Source organism: Anomalospiza imberbis, chromosome 5 (genome assembly GCF_031753505.1).
Source record: "Anomalospiza imberbis isolate Cuckoo-Finch-1a 21T00152 chromosome 5, ASM3175350v1, whole genome shotgun sequence".
Classification (NCBI taxonomy): domain Eukaryota; kingdom Metazoa; phylum Chordata; class Aves; order Passeriformes; family Viduidae; genus Anomalospiza; species Anomalospiza imberbis.
The window spans coordinates 5,423,477-5,443,509 of NC_089685.1; the positions used below are offsets into that span (position 1 = coordinate 5,423,477).

A 20,033-nucleotide genomic window follows, 5' to 3' on the forward strand; every position below is an offset into this window, starting at 1 on the left:
TTATGTATTTCACAAAGAAAGAATGGACTAGCTTTAAATATTCATAATAATACTTGGACTTACACCAGTTCTAGGAGTAAGATCTTTAATTTTTTTTTCCATCAGAATTATTAAATTCAGCCAGAATTTTTTCACACATCCAGGCCGTGAACAAGTGCTCAAGTTCCCAAGTTAAAGCAGCATCTTGCCAACTTTAAAACATTTGGCTGGTCAGCAGGAAAGAAAAAGCTGCTTGTAAAGCACTGGAATGCATTTTCAATTAGTCACTCCATTGCTTAAAAGGCGAGGCATTAGGGACGAGGAGGAGAAGCAGGGGGGTTGGCAAGGCTGATGGGGAGGGACAGCATGAGACAGTCTGGAGAAGAGTCTTTATCAGCCCCCAACAGCAGCCCTGAAGTTGGAGGCCACTCTTTAATAGCTGAGCTTTTGTTTAACAACAGGCTCCCCAGGGAGAGTGAGGTTTTCCTGGTAAAAGACCAAGATTTCTTTCAAATAATTTAATATTGCTTTGTATGAAACAGCAACAGAAAATATGTGTTGGGAAGATGGTAGAAGGTTATTTATTTATCTATTATTGCCTGATAACCAGGCTGCTGGGCACCCTGACTAAAAGGCTGTGCTCTGGCAGACCTTCCTTGGCTCCTAAAATATTTGGAGTGAGATAACACCTTTGAAAGGAGATTAAATAATGAACCCAAACTACTTACTATACTTGGTTTATTATTCTGCCCAACACTGTGAAGTTCTCAGTCCAATAAGATTCTAGTAAAGAAAAAGCTGGGGGGAAAAAATCTCAGAACATAAAATCATCTTTCTAATGCTCAGTAGCCATAACTGCTTTTGCTTTTTTAAACGCTTTGTCCTGTACTTGACCTTCAAATGTTTGTAGCTAGCTGATCTGGAACTTTTTTGACTCCACAGCTGTCTAAACTAAGGATGATGACATTGCTTAGAGATCCTTTTGTGTATGTGTGTATACAGGAATGCTGTTTTCAAAAGTATATATATGTATTTATTCTAGCATGACTCAAAAGCTTGGAAAGCTTGTACTTCTTTATCATATTAACTGAGAACTGATAAGTTCTCACTGGGGGAACATGTTATGGCATGAAAGACACAAATTCCACAATAGGCTGGATTTCAGCAGGTGGAGAAAATTTTTGGGGTTGTTGCCTTCTGGCTAGCAGTAATAAATTTGCTTAAGTAATATTTCACAGATGTGCTGGCGGTTTGCTGGCAAACAAGCTGAAGATCATAGGAAATTTCTTTACTCAAAAAGCATAAAAATAAAAGGTTTGAATACAAAGTCCTCAGCCCTAACAGAAAAAATATTTGGCTAAAAGTTGAGCTGAAGTCAGAGCGCAAGAGTTAAAATAATTTTACACTGAGTTTCTGTTTCTGTTTTATTTGTTTTCTCCTACTATAGCTACATGCTGTATGAAACACGTGAGGCTGTTTTGGAAAATCCACTGCCTGTTGCAAGCTCCTCTGTGCTAAACTTGATCTCGTAGTTTTATTTTTAGAAGGCTCATAGTTGCTGTCCTCAGTGTTGTAGGAAAAGCTGGCAAAATGTCAGCAAGGTCCTGCAAAATGGAGGCATGGCTTTCCTTCCAGATACAATAATTTGAGATTAAAAAAATATAAATAACCACAATAAATGCAAAAGGGAAAGGAATAAGTATATTTACTCCTGCAGTATAGTTTTCATGTGGATATATTGGCAGAAATAATGGAGCATTTTCTGTGGGAAGACAGTGAAAAATGTATCTATGGAAAGTATAAGATGTACTTGTTAGAGATAAAATTCTTGAAATAGACATAGTTTGTGGAATTTTGGGATGAACAAAGTAAGGCACTGAGCATATTGGTGCAGTGGGGTATAAAGACAGAGTATCTGCCTCTTTCTTACCTTGACCTGCAACAGGATGTGACAAGGACACAAACTTGGCTTGTCAATGTGTCAGGAGAGGTCAGGGTATTTTGATTTTTGTTTTCTTTGAAGGTTAAGCTTGAAGCCTCTCTTAATTTGAGCCTGGTCATCAACATGTTTGCACTATATGAAATACTAAGTGAGAAGTTTGCATGGGAAAATAGGTGAGTGTAGCTCTAAAACCAGCAAATGTGGCAACAGAGTAGAGAGGAAAGGGAAAAGGCAGTGTGCTGCAACCACTGATGTCCTCCCCAGCCTCTAAAGAGGGATTAACATCTATAACAGTGGTTTACAAACTATTGGGAGGAATAAAAGAGACATTGGCCAATCTCTTTTTATTTGCTTTCCATGCTTTAAAAAAAAAAAAAAAAAAGTTTCCTCAGTTCCACAAAGAAACAACTGAATTTAATTTTCCATTACAAGCATCTTGCCCACCTCCTGCGGTTAAACAAATATAGGGCCCAAAGTTTCCAGAGCGGGATAGAAGCCTTATCTCTGCAGAATTGCTCAGAGATAAATGTGTATCAGGTGAGAAACACACTGTGCCCCGCAGGTTATAAGAGAGAGGTGGAACATCTGTAACCTCCAGCTGTCCTCCACCCTCCTGCCCCAGATCTGCACCTGCAATCCCACCATCAGCTGCCTCTGATGTGTTTTTCCTCACTACACCCCTCTGAGACAAAGCAAAACTGTTGGAAGCATTGCCTAGGGGAGGATGTAAAATTCCAAAGTCTGAACTTGAGGCCTGACTTGATAAACTGATCAGCAGATATGGCCCCACCGGCTGAGCCGGGAGCTTCACCTGGCTGGGGCAGGGAGGAGGCAGGAGATGACTCAGTGTTTCTCCTAAATGAGGGGTCAATGATGCTCTGGCCTTTGAGCAAAGAAGGCATTTAAATCTGGGTAATTTAAAACTGGTTGTTTCTGTTTGGCCACTATCAGCTGGCTGCTGTCTGGCAGGCAAAATGGTCACATTCTCTTTTTTTGGGCGGTGGGAAGCCTCAGTGTCACCTTCTGGCCAGGGCAAGACTGAGCTGCCTTTGTGCAGCCGGCAAGGGGGGTTCAGGCTGCTCAAACCCAGCCTCCAGCAGATTAGGGAGCCTGAAATGGTTCAGGCACAACTCAAGTTTTTATCTCACCAAAGAAGGAGACAGTGGAACACTTAAAAGTTTATAATGTCTTATAATACGCCTTATTATGTTTCCATGAGTGTGTCTCACACTACCAGATCTCCCAAATCTCTCTGTGACCACCGTATTACTGCTTCTTTTAACATACAAGGGCTGATCTTAACTTTTTTTTTTTTTTTTTTTTTTTTTTTGAGAGAGAGAGCTGATGGCAGAGGGAAACTAGGAGCATATGCCTGTGATATAAATATCAAAGTGGAAGTATCTACCAATTGGGCTAGTTTGGTTCTGACTGAGCACTTCATAAGGTACTGTTTTGCTTTTTTCCCCCAAAGAATTTTAATTCGGGAATTTCCAGAAATCCTAATGAATTGGCACAGCTGAAGGAGAGGTTACAGTAATTTGCAGGATGAATGGAAAACATTTAGAAGGAAAAAAAATGCAAAAAAATTATGTAAATAGAGGAAAATCAATGTCAAAAAGTATTACAGAAACACAAAAGAAGCCAATAAACTCGATTTTCTAAAGTAAATACACACTATCAGCAATTACACAACTTTTCAGATCACCATAGTAATCTGGAGGATGCTTTACCATTTATTTTTTAAGTAGTTAAAAAAAAAAGAAATTTATTTAATGGAACTATATAGACACCTTCTCCCCTTTCAAACATCCAAAGGGTTGCATGTGGCTTTGCATGATTAGGCTTTTTATTATTCCTCCATAATAGCAGTCTTGCTTTAGATCAGTGCATTTCAAGCACAGCTTCTGTGTTTAAGTCTATCCATTCTAATAGAGTTAAAGAACAGAGAGGGGAGAGAAAGATTATTCTGTGTTCTAAAGGTTGTGAACTGCTTTTAATGCGTGTCTGTCTCTCCATATGGGGGTGAGGGACAAGGGGAGGAGGGAAGGGTGGGAGAGGAGTTGCATTAGAAAGTCCCTCCTTTAAAAGTGTCAAACTCCAACCTGCACAGAACAGGGAAAGGGAGACCACCACCAACCCTCAGAAAATAATATAAAAACAAACCTCAAAGGCAGAAGAAAATACCCAAAAGGAGAAGAGTGCAGCTTGCAGTAATCTGTAAATGATTGCTGGCAAAGACTGGAGGCTTCGAGCTTGAGCTGTGTTTGCTCCAAAAGAAAGCCAAGAAGGACGGTGTTAATAAAGAGAGATTTAACTGAGGGCTGTGCTTGGAATAAAGTGGACTACAAAAAGGTCAAATTTGATCAGTTGGAGCAGATTACAAGGGCTTTAAAAGGTAGTGGTGAAGAAATGAAACTGGGACTGTGAAGCAATATAGCACAAGATTGATTTTGGGGGTGGAGAGAAGCTGGGACAAGTGCTTATCAGCTTGAGAAGGAGGAAGAGCTGTGCTGGGTTTGTTGTCATTCCCACACTGAGTAGAGTACTTGCTGCTTTTGTGGTTAGCCTTCCCTGCCGTGGCTTTTCTTCTTTTTTATTTTTTTTTCGGGTTTAATATACATATTTTATTATTGTTATTCCTGCAATGGTGTCTATAATCTCTGACTTGGATCCTCTGAAAAGCTGGAAAGTTTTAAGGTAGGCCTATGTTTTCTTCTGTTTGGTACAGGCATTTTGGGGTTAGCCCTAAATTAACTGGAGCTTGAGTTATAATCGAAATGCGAGCCCTGGGCTTAAGTAAGAAAGGAGTTTCTGGTAATTAGAGCCCTTTTAAGATACAGTAAAACCTTTGAACAGATGTTTAGAGAGACCCGAGAGAGAATTTTAAAATATATTTCTCAGTGTTACAGTGCAGTGAGGAATTTTTTTTTTCTTATTTCTTTTTAAGGAGAGATTGCTCTGTAAATTCAAGCTAATAGTAAAGGCTCACACCAGTTGCAACTGCAGCGTTAACTCTCTGCTTTCCTTGCTGTGCTCTGCATGGAAATGAATGGGAAACTCCAGAGAAGCAAAAACAAACAGCATGAAAGTTGATCAAGAAGTGGAAAATAGTCTTGGGGGAAGGAAGGGGGACTGAAGTGCTTGTTTCATGTTGTTGTTGAAATTCCCACACTTTGCTGTCTCTCTTAAGGCAGGTGCTTGGCATTTAAAAGTTGCTACTTTTTTACCTTCAGCACTGATGTTTGGGGGTTTTTAATTTGCAGAGTGAAAAATTGTAATTTGAACTGCTAAAAATGGTAAGGGAGAAAAAAATATCCCCATTAGTGTTTGCTGCAGATATTGAAGATCCACAGTGTTAAATGTCTGTGTTTAATGCTGCTGAAAGTGCCTGGGTTTGTCTTCTTGACAATCCAGAGGTATAAAAGTTTGCAGATGGTTTGCAGAAACTTCTGTAAGACATTGGAAACATCTGGGAGTGTAGATGGCAAAATTATAAAATCACTTAAATACAAAGTTGGGTAGATACCCCTCAGTTTTTTTGCTAAACAGGAAGCTGCCTGCACTGAATATTTTTTTCTGAGTAAATTACAAGGACTGGGGGCTATGAATTGTGATATTATTATGCTATATATGTAATAATAATATTTTGAAGTATACTTTACATACTTGATACAATTTTTTTAAAGAACTTACTGTGTTCTGAACTGAAAGAGGAAAAACAACACTTCAGAGTCAAAGTATAAAGTCTACTTATATGACTAAGGCTTTTTCCCTCGCTGAACTTTCTATTTTAGGAGTTTAAAATTCTCTGACCATTTTCTGAGCCTCTATGTAGGACTGGGCACTGAGACCCTCTCTCCTTGCCTGTGGTACGAGACTTGGCACAGGGGGCTTGTTGCGAGTTTGTTCTCCTTTATTTTTCCAGCCGTTTGGGGCTGTCAGCACGGAGTGATGAGTTTCTATTCGACTCCAGAAGTTCCGTGTGGACGCGGCCGCGGGGCTCTGAGGGATGCGGGAGCGCAGGGCTGGGAGTGGCATCGGGGCTGGGCGCTCCCGGAGCAGGGACCAGAGCCGGGGTGGCTTCTGTGACTCCCCACCAGCGAATGCCACCCAAGTGCTTCTGCAGAGCCCCATTTGTGCTGCCTTACAGCGTCTGTGCTCCAGGAGGGCTGTTCTAGGAATTGTTTTAAGTTTTATCCGGCTCTGTGAGACTGTTTCTGATTGCTCTGCGAGACGAGTCAGGTGATGCCAGGTTTGTGCAGAGTTAAGGATGGCACAGAGGACATGAAAGTCAAGAAGATTTAAGGAAGAGACGATGTTGCCCTCTCGAAGAATCCTGTTTTCTTTCTAAAAAAACCCATTTTACACACCTGTAAAAGAAATATCTCCCAGGCACTTTTCCCCTACAGCATGCCTGAAGTTTCCCAACTCTGTGTGTGAATCTGGAGACTGCAGCTGTATGGACACAGAGCGGGTCAAAGATGTGATCAAGTCTGGACATTTCTGTGTAGTTGCTGTGCACGATGAGAGCGGCAGCTCTGCACAGATGTGACATTGTGCAGCGCCACTGCAGGATGCAGAAGGTTAAGAGGTGGCAAAAGGCAGTAGGTAACATGAGTAGCAATGTGAGCAGAGTGATCACTGGAAGAAAAAAGAAAAAGAGCTGGAAGTCATCACACAGCTCATATGGCTTGTGACTTATTGAACTGCAATGCCACTTCTACTTTTCTTACATATTTTAGTTCCTCTTCTGTGGGCCAATTTCCAACCTCTTTGAGGCCTCTGAAGTTCCTGGTTATAGTGTGTCCCCAAAGAAGCCTGTAGCTAATATTTATACGAAATAGAGGAATGTTTGTGTGTTTATTTTAGGTGCACAAAGCAATTGTTTTAGACTCAAATAAGTTGATGTCGCAAATGCCACCACCAGCTCTAAACTAGTGTCCTACACTGATAAATTCTCAATTTTGTTTACTTTCTGCACCCCCATAATTTATTCTGTGACTCCATCACAGCTTGGGGCCTGATTAGCTGGGAAAAGACTGAAGGATGCAGATCCTGTGGAGGCAGCAGGTGGGAATATTTACATTGGGACTACATTGGGAGCACCCAGGGGCTCAGAGGAGCCTCAGTGCTGGGTACCCCCATGTCAGCTGAGCACAGCTCCTGTGCCCTGCTCCCCAAACCCTCTGGAAGCATTTCCCTTGGCCTCTGGAAAAGGTAATAATGAAAGGAAAAGTACAATGTAGCAACAGACAAGGTTGTGGCTGGTGGTGAAGCCCAAAAGGAGAGAGAGGTCATGTTGGAGCACGACAGGGGATTTTGCTGGACTTCGCCCAGCTAAGCTGGGACAGCTAGCAGAGGTATAAAATAAACGGCAATATGATGTTTGTATATATAATATTACATCAGGCCGCCCTCTTTGGTTGTGTCTGTCTGGAGTAGGACAGTGAGAGCTGAAATAATTTCTGGTGAGTCTCAGCTTCCTCTGGGTGCAAGAGCCCTAAACACAGTTTAATGTGCATTTTCTTTCACTGGATTTATTCAGAGTGGTCTGAGTACCAAAGTTTCTGGAAAGAGAATGCATGGATTTTTTTTTTTTTCCTCCTGTTGCCTCCTTTGGGATAAGCTCCCCGCATAAGATCTAAGCTGTGACATGAACACACCACTGCTGATCTCCCTGTTCATAGTGGGACTGCAATAAGCACCATGTCCTGTTGTATTCCTTGGAGCCAGGAGAGATTGGCAAAACTTCAAGCCTTCAAAAACAAGAAAAAAATTCATTCAAAGCCTTCCTAGCAAACACAGTGTGCTCGCCCAGTCCTCTGCAGATTCAGAAATCTCATTTACCATCTTCAAAATGAGATGGGAGCTGGGATTGAGACCCCCTAGTGCATAAGAGAGACCAAAATTAGCTGCCTTGATTCCAGAAAAGTCTCTTATCCCTATTTAGAACTTCTGGCATGTGGTTTTGTTCCTCATATATGACTGGACAATGGTTTCTGGAGCTACCTGTGCTCTGGGCCCCTACAGCAGCAAAAGCAAAGCTGTAGCCTGGCAAGGAGAGACGCAAAAAGGAGGAAAAAAATTAATTCCTCAAGGCCACATCTCCTCTGTTGCTTTTCTGCCTTAATTTGGCTCCAAGGCTAAATTCAGCACTATAAATCATATGAGTTACCTATGCAGAGAAGACCTTGTACCCCTTTGCATTCCTGTCTGAAGAAATATGTGACCTTTCCATGGCACATTGCTAGGGAAAAAAAAAAAAGAAAACTCAGTTTTAACTTGGCTTTGCAACCTCAAGGTGAAATCCAAGGAAAGAGCAGGAGTTTTTACTCAGAGAAGTGGTCAGCCTCCAGCCTGGGAAGCAGGGAATCTTGGTGTCTGCTCTGCATGCAGATGATTGGAACTTCACAAGTCCTATTGAACCGGCCAGTCCAACTTGGCAGGTGGAGCCGGGAACATCTTGTTTCACACATCATGTGTCAGGCGGATGTACCAATTCAAATGTTCTCTCCAAAATGTCTTTTTCCACCACACACACCATCCAAACAGCCTGTTAATGGTTTGGCTTTTCAGGAAATAAAAGAAAAAAGTGTTGTTCATGCTTGGCAAATCAGCCCAGGAGGAGCAATTTCAGCCGTGTTGGTGTGTGCATTATGACCTCTTTTTGGGCAAATATTCCTATCCCTATGTCCACCCCTGTGACTGCCTGGGAGATGAGGTGGGTTAAATAGCTTCAAAATGTTTAAACTGGGGAGTGGGGAAGGAAAGCAGACAAAACAGCTAAAATTTGGCTGTGGCCACAGAACAATAAATTGAGCAGAGCTTAAGATAAGGCATTCTTATTGTATTCAGTATCTGAACAGACCAGTTAATGCATGGACCCCCAACACAAAAATGCTTAGAGAAAGGACTAAAAAAGAAAATACTTCACTTGTGCTTTACTCTGAGGACCTGGACAATGTTCTCTTCATCCAGTACTCAAAAAACAAAAGAAAACAAGCCCTGAAAGTTTGGCCCAGGGACATAATGCTGGACTCCATCACCACCATGAAATACAGAAAATGGAATTTCAGATGTCAGTGGAGAATACAAAATCCCTCATAATTGCCACAATATGCTTGGTTAAAAAAAATAAATAAGTGTGGAAGGAGGGTGTGTGTATCTTGTAATAACTAAAAACACATTTTAGAAATGGCTTTCCAGTTTACGAATCCAAAAATGCCGATGGTGTCAGAGATGGCATTGAAAGGGGTGTTAGTAGGGTTACACATGTCCCAGGTTGTGACACAGATGAGAATCACCAGGGGGATGGTGGCTGTTGCCAAGCTCTGATAAGCTAAACACGAGCAACAAAGCATGGTGTGGATTCTTCTGCTTTCACTTGGAATGTCTAACTCTACAGTCACTCAAGTGAAGAATACTGGGATAAAAAATTAGGGCCAGCTGTATTAAGTATTAATTTTTAATTTTTTTCATATTTTCTTATTTGTACTTCCTTTGCACTTTGTAGAGGACAATACGGGCAGCTTTCCTCAGTCCATTTTTTGGTTAGTTTTTCAGAGGTTTTTTCCCACTTAAAAAGGCAGGATCTGTGGGATGATGCAAGAAGTAAAGATAACAGAAAACAGCAGACTAGGACGTAACACACTCTTGCATCCATTACTGATGGCTGAGAAAGTCATCCCGTCCTCCTCTAAGCCTGTGCAGATTTATTCTTGCATCTTCATTTTCCCCTGATTAAAATTCACCATCACTCCTTTCAATAAGAGGCTATTCTCCACCGTTTTGCTAAAAACAATCCACTTTTCATATCAAGCCTGTGTACAAGCTCATTACATCTTGTTCATTTGGACAGGAGTTGTTAAATCTTCCAGGTGCTCTATGGGGGATTTTAACATCCAATTCAAATGAATGATCTCTCACAAAGAGGTTTACTTACTGCTGCTGCCATGGTCCTTTGCCTAATTATTTGAATTGCCCTAACCCCTAAAATGTAATATGAAATTACTGCACCAGCAGCACAGCTGTCTAGCCAGAGTCTGTGACAGTGAGGTTCAGTAACACTCTGCCAGCCACCAGTGATCTGCAGTTCAGGGACTTGTGCCAGCAGCTATGGCTTTTCCTTGATGGTTCCTTCCTCCATGAATTGATCTGACTAGTTTTGCAGTTTTGAGTCCAGAACATCTGTTAGCAAAGAAATTCTGTGGTTTGACACAGTGGTGGCAGTTGCTAATGAAGCAATGCACTGGAAGGGCTCTTCTGCATGTAAATTTGACTTGCATCCATGTTTTGGGACATGTGGAAAGTGTTTGGCATGGATTCCCTGCTAAGGCCTTGAGCCATTGACTTCAGGTTCCCTCCTCTTGAGAGGAGGTGGAGGTTGTGTTGTTTCTTCATCTGTTGTACTCCAGAATTTCATTCCTGACTGGTGATTTCTCACACCCAATTACACAGGTAGGATGTGCAACATCCATGTTGCTGGAAGCAAGAAAAAGCAGGATCATCCTTTCCCTCACACATTACTTAGTGATGCTTTCCTCTACCATTTCCTCATCTTCATCTCTTAAATCAGGAGCAGTCCTAATGTACTCCTGCAGGTCTCTCCTAACCCACCCACTCAAATTTTAGGCTTTGTCTAGTTCTGCACTCAGTGGAACTGACATAAGGAGGAAGTTGCCTGTACACAGGGAAGGTACCCAGGCAGTGGCAGCTTTACATTGTCCTTGAGAGATGAGGTTATAATTTCATGCTTTTCCCAGGCTTTCTGTGTTAGTTTGGAAGTGTTAGTCAAGCTCTGTGTGCCCCAGTTCCCAGAGGTAAAATGGAGCTGTTAATACCTATCTTATTTACTTTGGTTATAAGATTTTCATGGCTATACCGATGTGCAGCTCTGTCCTATAAAGCCTCCAGCACTGGGGGCTCAGCCTTGGGCTGGGCTTTTCATCACCTGTCCTCATAACAATGATTTAACTGAAACTAGAATTTAATTCTTTTGAGAGTAAATAATTTCTTCTTTGTTTACTAAAACCCCTTTGTTATTTCTGCCTTTGCAAGATAGCACCAAGGACTGGGCACACAAATTCCTTGCACTCACCAGCATTTTTCCAAGGAGTTGTTAGGATTTTTTTTTTTTTATTTTTTTTATTTTTTTTAAGAGAGCTTCATCAAAGATGTCTTGCACCTCTGCTAGTCCCAAGATGCTGTACCAGGGAGGGAGAAAAGGAAGGTGAAATCAGAGACATTTGTAGTCTGTAATTTCTTATCTCTTAGGAAAATACTCTTAACTATTCCCTTTGGATGTTGTCTGATGGTCTGATGGGTATCATTGTCTCCCAACAAACCTGTTCAGACTTCAGGAGATCTAATACTCCTGAAAAATGCTCTGTGGCACTAAAAAAACCCCTTACAATAACCTAAGTGTTTTAACATCCGACCTTTTTTACATGAGCAGCTGAACGTGCTTCTACTGATTATATTCTAATTTTCCTTAATTAAAAAAAATCCTAATCTCATATTAATTGCATTTATATAAGTTTCTCCGATTTTTTTTCCTTTGATTGTGTGTTTCCTCATGTTTCATCACAAGTGATAGAAATTCCTCCTTTCTTTTCCTCATCTGGGTGCGTCGATGCATTCCTTGAATATAGAGGGATGTTGTCATCATTCACTATAGGACAGTTGTTCTTGAGTTGATCCCAAGCTGATATTAGTGGACCACTTTGTTACTGAACACCTATTGACCTGCAGACACTGACTTTTTTGTTGCAGTTCATTTGCTTTTTACAACTGAGTTTTAAAAGTGAAGATTTTTCTAAAGGTAGAAATATTGGGAGGCTCAGTGATTACCACACTTGTACTCTCTCTTTTATGGAATGGATAGATTTCAGATTACTGAAAAAATTTGTCATGTCAGTTGTGCTGGATTTTTTTTTCTTCTTCAGATATCAAGTTAAATTGCCTGTAGCCAGTTATCTTATAGAAACACGGTGTATAGATAATTTTTATCTGTTAAAGAATTAATGTACTTGTTCAGGTAATTTTGCAATACTCTTCAGTAGTAGACTGATATTCAGTTTAACATACCTGAATGGCTGAGTACAGTTATGTATTAAATTAGCAGATGAATGGAACCACGGCTTTCTTGGGGTTGAAAATCTTGGTATGACTTTTGAGTGATTTGATTAAGGATAGTCCACCCAAGGATTTGTAAGATACTATGAAAAGCTTTAAATGGGGGAAGAGGTTAGGGGTTTTTCCTTTAGTTTTAAGATTCCGAGTTTTATATTGGATTCTTGGTTTCCAGGTCCCAAAGAAAACAGTAATCTTATAGAAAGGACTTAAATGAGCCTTTCAAGCAGTGGACATTTCAGTTCTGAAAAATATGTAGTCTTAATAACCGTTCTTCACAAATAATAGGCTATAAATCCACAATTTAATTAATCTCCACGTGTCATCCAAGCACGACTCTGCCTCTTACACTAATCCTGAACTAGGAGGCACTGGCAGATCTCAAGCTGAGACTCCCTAATTTTGCAAATAATTACTAAAATCACCTTCAAGCATTTTTATGTTTAATGTAATATCTGGATCTCTTAGGATGTAATTAATCTTTGTTCTAAGAAAGCAAGCAAGGGGTTACTGCATATTAATCAGAGGTGGTTTCTAGTTACTGTGAGGTTTGGATAGATTTCCATGCAACTTACTTGAAGAAGTACTGGGTCCATGAGCCCTCTTAGGTATTTGAACCTTAATTTCTATGTGCCCTTTCATTAGAGGTGCTGGGAATGTTGGCTAACTGGCACATCATAACTGGACATCCCTTCTGCCCTGGTGTGGTCTTGGGGAAGAACTTTGGTGTTTCTGGCACTTCAGAGGCTCAAGGGGGGGGTCTCTGTAGCCCTTGGACTTCCCCCTTGTTGGAAAAATTGACCTTGCCAAGAGCTGTGAAATGTTGTTGACTGGGATCAGGTTTCAGCTGGAGATGCCAAAACAAAGGATTTATGTAGCCTGGGAGGAATTACGAGCTTGGAAGGGGGAGATAGGTATTAAAGGTCTCAAAAGGGGTGATGGGGAGAAAAGTGTTTAACTACTGATGTAAACTTTCATTGACTCCAAGAGGAATTAATTGGCAGGGTCTTTTATGTGACTTTTGGGGTTATATTTCCTGCTGACTCAAACTGACAAAGCTCCATTGAGCAAGATCTAGACTTAGAGTAACTGGGAGTTGAAGCCCATGTGTTTTGCAGAAGACTTAACATCTTTCCTCTTATACGTAACGTTTCTGGATCTAATAGAAGAAAAAAGTGTCTCGGTCAAAGTACTTACTGTATTAATTAATTCCAGCCTGTGTTTTTGATGTCCAGTTTTACTCTATCTGAAGTCTGGACTCTAAAAACCTCTTGGGAATAAAGTTACATTAAGTTTTAATTTTCTAGATATTTTTCCTGTGTTTAAAAGAAACAGATGACCCGACTCCTTGCTCTTTAGTTAGTCTTCAAGTAGACTAATAAATTTACCACGATCTATGAACAAACTTAAACCCATGACATTGTAGGTTGCAGACAAGCTGAATAAACTAACTACAAGTAAAGTTGCATATGAACTTAAAATCATTGGGAAGCAGTGATAAGAGATAGGTTTTTTGGGGGTTTTTCTCATTTCTGCATAAGCTGTTTGTATTTTTAAACCAGAACAACATGATTTTGTACATCTAGCTCTGGGACTGCTCTTAGCTGAGTTTAGATCTCCCTGCTGTTCACTGAGAGTCACAGCTACATCTGTGGGCAGCAAGTTCCTCTGCTTAGCATGAGATTAATTAAAATCTGTGGTTAGCGAGAGCTTACATTGTGCATGCAGTTATTCTAAGTGTAACTGCAGAGTCTTGGTACATGATGCCCCAAAACTGGCTAGATCACTATTTTATGTGGACTTTGTGGTCTCCTCATCTTTGCTCTCAATTTTTTTCATAAGGAGAATTCAAAAGAAGTTTCAGCTCTTCATACCCAAGAGAAAAAGAAAATTTCTCACTAAGATGTCCCCTAACTTCAAAGTACCTTCTGTAGCAATAGTTTCTGTAGTAAACAGCAATCTGATTTTTTCTATCTCAGCCTGGGATGCAGTTATTGTAGTTTACATCCTTTCTTCTGCATCTTATCTGCAGATACTGTACAACCAGGCACAGCAGAGTGTCCAGCAACAGAAACAGGCAATTATTCCTGGCGTGACAAAATAGCCCAAAAAAAAAATCTGATCTACTGCAAAGAAAATTTTGTTCACATTTGTGTGGTTGAATAAATGTAAAAAGAAGAATGAGCATGGAAGAAGCTGAAGGTCCAATTCCAGGAGGCATGACTCTGTGCTATTCACATGCACATGAGAAATTACCTTGGCCAGAATTATTTTTGTTGCAATTACAGATGTTTACTGGGCATGGATCGTAGCACAAAAGTCCTAGGAGAAGACCACGCTTAATTTCCAGAGGGAGGAAAAAAACCCAACAAAACAAACCAATCAAACAAACAAAAAGCAAAAAAAAAAAAAAAAAAAAAAAAAACAAAAAAAAAAAACAAACCTAAACATCATAGCCACTGTTCAAGAAAAATAAAGCACCTTAGAACAAAAATGCCCTTTAAAGTACAGAAACCTATCTTGAATGTGTTGTTTACCTGTGTTAACCTGAGTGTACTAATTTTTGCCTTGTTTTCCCATTAAAAACTCTGCAAGTTATTACAAGGTTGATTGTACATCCTGTATGGGCAATTCATGTCATGGATTAAATTTAAGCAGTTATTATGAAAATGCAATAACAACAGGGGGAAAATAAGCCGTGTTGATGCAGGTGGGCCATGTATACAGTGAGCTTGGGATTTGGACATGATACAACATTGGGCTCTGGGTTGCAACACCATAAAATGTGGCAGTCTGGAGGAAATAACAAGTTCTGCATTTATTTTTTTTCTTCCCCTCCATTTTTTGTTATAATACACACCAGCAGTCAGATCACACAGGAAGTTTGCACAAATCTACGTGGTGAAAGTGGGATGAGGAAGAAGAAAGAGCTCCGCAGCAAAGGGTTGGGCATGTTTTATTTCTTCAGCAGCTGGAAGCTTAGTGTGGCACTGGAATAAAATCAGCTTTGCAGGGAGGAAGCTGTAAAATCCGTATGTATGACGGGCCCTTAAGATGTGATGATCTGGAACAGAGCAGTTACCTATATATGGTATCTTTGTATCGCCTCAGTAGGAGCTGCCAATTTTGAATTCCTTCAGGAAGATGGTAAAAAATGTGCTTGAACCAAGGGGCTCCAGCAGGAGTTAGCTGAAAGTTTCAGACCCAGAAGGGCTCCCTTCAGAGGAGAGCTTAATTGCGGAAGCAAAGAGTTGCACAGAATAGCCAGCGCTTCTCAGAAATGGTGACCTCAGGCTTCTGTTTGAATTTTTTCATAACACAAAGGAGAAACAAAAATATCTTGAAATATTTAAAAATTTAAAACAAATAACCCAATTAGCTCACAGGATAGTGTGCCAGTACATACTCTGAAGGCCAAATCCTGAGAACTGGGGGAAAAAAAAATTATGGGTGATGAGAACATCTACAATCAGGATTAAAATGGATGGGGAAGGATATAAGTCCTCATGTTTTGGACAATTACTGTCTGAGGTCAAGGAGAATCTTTCCTTATTTGGCAACATATCACTATCCATGGAGGCTTTTTGTACCTCTTAGGGATGGAAGGTCACATAAAACAAACTCTTGTCTGATCCAATGAGACAATTGCTGTTATACAATAGCGTTAAAATCCTACTCATTGAATTTTCCTTCCTACTACTGAATTCTAACATCATTTACTTTATTGATGCAATGCGTGAAAAAAAAAAAGAGCAAACCTTTCAAGCTTTATGTTACTAAAGAATACACTTCTTTTTTTAACAGCATTGTATATGGGATCTTAACCACTTTTTGGACCGATGAGTTTCACTGAGTAACTTTGCATTGAATTAAAATAATTATCCATCACTGTTTGAAATTTGTGTACTCTCAGGTAAATTGTACACTTTAGCAGGTCAGCATGTATTCTGACACTGTTATGGGAAAGATTTGCATAAGGAAAATGTAAACTTCCCTCCCTCCCTCCCTCCCCCTTCCCATGATAAAAATCTCCGTACACAATAGCTGTACTGCCACATGTCATGGGGACATTGTGTAAATTACAGAGTTACAAATTTGTCAGCCTAACCAACTGTCTCAAGGAATAATGTCATATTAGTTATATTTCAGCTTTAAGCCTGGTCTGTTTTAACCTTGATTTGTGTGGCAGCTAGCCATACCAACAGCTTGTGCATGGTTGATTATAAACAACTTTATTTTAATGTAACAAGATTCTCATTTAACTCCTGGGAGCTTGATGCGATGGTGATCAAAGCTAAATGCAGACCTCTCTCTGAGGTAAAGGATTAGATCAGGCTGACCAGAAAATTCAGGGTCCTGAAGATTTCAAGATCATAATCTTTTGTAGGTTGTAACTCAAATTTTCTGAAGTTCGATAGTGCATTTAAAATATTTTGAATGATGATCACCTTGATTTAATTCCATTAATTTAATTCCATTTTTGTGTGGAAGGACCTATATGTTCAACCCAGATTTATTCATTGCAAGTTATTTTTTCTCCACATTATTTTTACACATTAAGAATGAAAAATTTATTCTGCAAGAGTTGGAGTCCTTGAAATCTGCTTTCTTTTTCCAAGGATAATGTGTGTATCTTGGTGGGATTGTGTCATGCTGAATCAGATGCAGATTCATACTTGGTGGGACCAGGGGGGTCTTGCTTTGGGATTTTTTGCTGTCTCTTGTGGTTTCAGTGTTAGGGTTGTTTAGTGGAGCTTTTTTCTTTTCATTATTATTATTATTTTCTTTATCTTTTTGATTATTTCACTTGCTTTGGCATGGGTTTTATTTTGGGATTTTTCTGGGGGAGGAGGGTGCGCTTTGGGGTTTTTTTTGGAGGATAGTGGAGAGGGGGGATAGGGTGTTGATGTTATAGAGGATTAGAAGTGTCCTTGTTGAAGCATTGTGCCTGAGAGGTTTTCTGTCTTTACCTGACTGCCTATTTTCGGGAAGCTTAAAACAATTTAGTACTTTTGAGATTACCACCTCCTTGCCAAGCATCTCAGAAGCTGAACAAGAAGTTCAGAAAAAGGTGGGAGGGATTAAGCTGACATTTGTATGTGAGTATATTTACAAATCTGATTCCTGAACAGGGTGGAAAGGGACTAGAGTGTTCATTTTATTTTGAAATCAGCAATAGTCCTAAATCTGTAATGTCAAATTTGAGGGGTCAAATCAAAACACGAGTTGAACCTTTGAGTGGCTCTTAAACTTGTGGTGAACTGAATCAAATTGCAGGAATGATTCTTAGCTCAATTGTCCCTTTAAACTCCTGCTGATTTGCAGCTTTGCCTTCTTGCTTTGCAAATAGCTGATTTTGAGCACTCCTCCTTTCCCTCCCGTGGAAAAAGAAGAACTTTTAACTTCAAGCAGAAACAAAACATTTTACATAAACATGGTAGGTAAAGTTTAGAAGAAAATTGGGGTTCACTATTCTTTTCTTGTTCCCCTCAAGTCTTCATTCATTATTATTATTCTGGCTTGTTTGTGAGAGCAACAATACAACTTGTGAACTTTAATTTTCTGTGCAGTGTTGTCAGTGGTAGGAGGAGATGGGAAGCAGCAGTAATAGCCTAAGGTTCTACATTATGTGTTTGATATTTGTGTCACAAGGCAATATGGTGTTGCCCATTATCCTGGCGTTGGGAAATCTTTAGGAGCACAGATAATGAATCCAGTGCTGCCAGTTTTCATCGTCAAAAATTTCCTTGGCTCCAAGGAAAATGATTATGTGAACGGGGATTTCTGGTCTGTAAATACTCAGGGAAAAGGCACAGACAATCGTGTCTTCACAAAGACTTAAGGTCAATAAGCTTTTTTTCAGTCAGAAGGTAAAAATGCAGAAATTTGCTAATATGCTCTTTTAAAATATATATAAAATCATATTGTGGAACTTTCTTTACCTTGAGATTATTGCACAATCTTAGAACTTGCATTGAGGCCTTCATTTTTTTATGGTTGTCAGTCCATGAGTTTTTGACACAGGAACCACACAACGATTTCTGACTTCTAAGTGATATAGGAACTACTCTTCTAAAATCTGCATCAGCTTCTGACCAGACTTTCACTTCTGCTTCAGCTGTGATGTTTTTCCCTCAGTCTGGGCTATGTGTACTATAAATGTTTCCTAGTTCCAAATGGGAAGCATCAGTCCCATTTCTGGGCCAAATTTTCATGGTCCTTTCAAATGTGTACTATAGAAACCAAATAAAACTCCTGCCCAACACCCACAGAAGAAATCAGCTTGCAAAGGTTTCTGACAGTGTGCTCTGTGGAAAGATTTTATATAATTTAAAATAGTTTAAGTCTAGTTTTGTATTCTCCTGCTCATGGCTTGCTGTTTTAAAGACCTGTTATTTTTAAGACTCCATACCAGTGTTAATCAATTTTAGCTGCATGTCCCCAGATTATGTATAAAGACAATATATTTATGCTTTTATTTGTCTAAGAAAGCTCTATGCCAAACCAAGGTCTTAATAATCAGGCATTGCTTGGGTGGGGATTTTTTTTTGTTTAGCTGTGTTTGTCCTGGAGATTGTTAGGCTGAAGTATTTGTTTAAAAGAAACAAAATGAAAATGAGGGTCTATAGCCAAGTTTTCAAATGATCCTCTAGCTCACTGGCAGTCGCTGAGACAGGAAAAGTGATGGCTAGTGATTTAAAAATCCTTCGTGCTCTCGTTTTTTGGCATTTGAGCTCCTAAGAGTGTCTGGCCTTTTTCCTGCATCCTGGGATTAGCTGAAGCCCTGGTTTTGTGGGGATTTTTTATGATCTACACAGTCCAAAATTACAACACTGGTTGGGAAGTTTTTAAGACTTTTTTTGCTAAGGCATCTCCCTCAGGATGTTGGCCACCTTGAACCATTCTTGACTTCAAAGAGTGTTGATGATTGAGTTTCACACAGGCATATCATTCCAGAAACAGCCCTCAGTCTGGGGAGGTACACTTTCATTAGGTTGTGAACCTCTCCTGACATTTCTTCTCCATGAGTCTCAATTGTTCCTAATCCTGTGTTTAACTTTCCTGAGAACTTTGGTTTGGCAGAGGAATGTATTTGCTTGTTTGGGGCAGGCTGTGTTTTACTGCTTTGCTTGAATTTTGTAGTGCTCTCCAAAATCACAGTGACTTACTTGGGAATCTTGCCAGTGTTTTAGACTTCAAATAGTGATAGTAAGATTTGTGTGCTCATTTGAGGCTTACATAAAGCTAAAGCTAATATTTGTGGGCATGATTAAATGTGTTTGGTATTTTGAGGGGGAGGGATGTATCTAGCTTATGAGTTATGCTTGCTGCCTTGTGGGGATTCTTATGAAATGTAGCAGCAGCTCAACAGGTTATCTAGCAGAGGGAGAGTTAATGCATAGTGCTGATACTCATAAATCAGGAGATTAATGCCTGCCTTACACCTCTTAATAAAAACAGCAGAGAACAACAATCTTATCAACATACATGTAATCTGTAAACAAGTGTTGTAGTCAAATACAAACAGATTTTTATCATTATCCTGCTCCAAACCATGTGACTTTGCAGTGAAGTACTTGCAGGAGATGAATTAATACATGTTTGACAACAGTTGCAGCCAAAAAAAAAATAATCATTAATGCTAACATGAGCAAGATAATTGGGATTTGTGGGGGAGTGAATGTCCAGATTTGAACTTTTGAACTGCCAAGCATTAAAGCCTGTTGCTTCCTCTCGGTAACTGCTACAGGCTGCTTATAATTTTTTTGTGAACATCCAGACTTAAGGAAAAAGCGGAATGTGCTAAATCTTCCAATTAATAGAGATAGCACTGATGCATCAATTAGCAAGCTGATCACTTCTTGTCCTTCTGCACAGAAACTGTTTTCACAGAGTCACAGAATGGTTTGGGTTGGAAGGGACTTTAAAACTTATCCAGTTCCATCCCCCCTGCCATGAGCAGGGATACCTTCCACTCCAC

General features: G+C 39.9%; 1 protein-coding gene across 3 annotated transcripts in view; it reads left to right on the forward strand.

Annotated features, from left to right (window-relative positions):
• Nucleotides 1-20,033, forward strand: part of CELF2 (CUGBP Elav-like family member 2) — a 543,574-nt gene that overhangs the window by 165,083 nt on the left and 358,458 nt on the right. Inside the window, exon 1 of one of the 3 annotated variants that reach the window (XM_068189469.1) lies at nt 4,344-4,618. The exons of the other annotated variants lie outside the window; for them this stretch is intronic. Within the exon in view, the coding sequence (XP_068045570.1) occupies nt 4,566-4,618 (53 nt within the window). The 5' untranslated portion in view covers nt 4,344-4,565. Of the gene's footprint in view, nt 1-4,343; nt 4,619-20,033 lie in introns of those variants that run through there. 3 annotated transcript variants of the gene reach the window in all.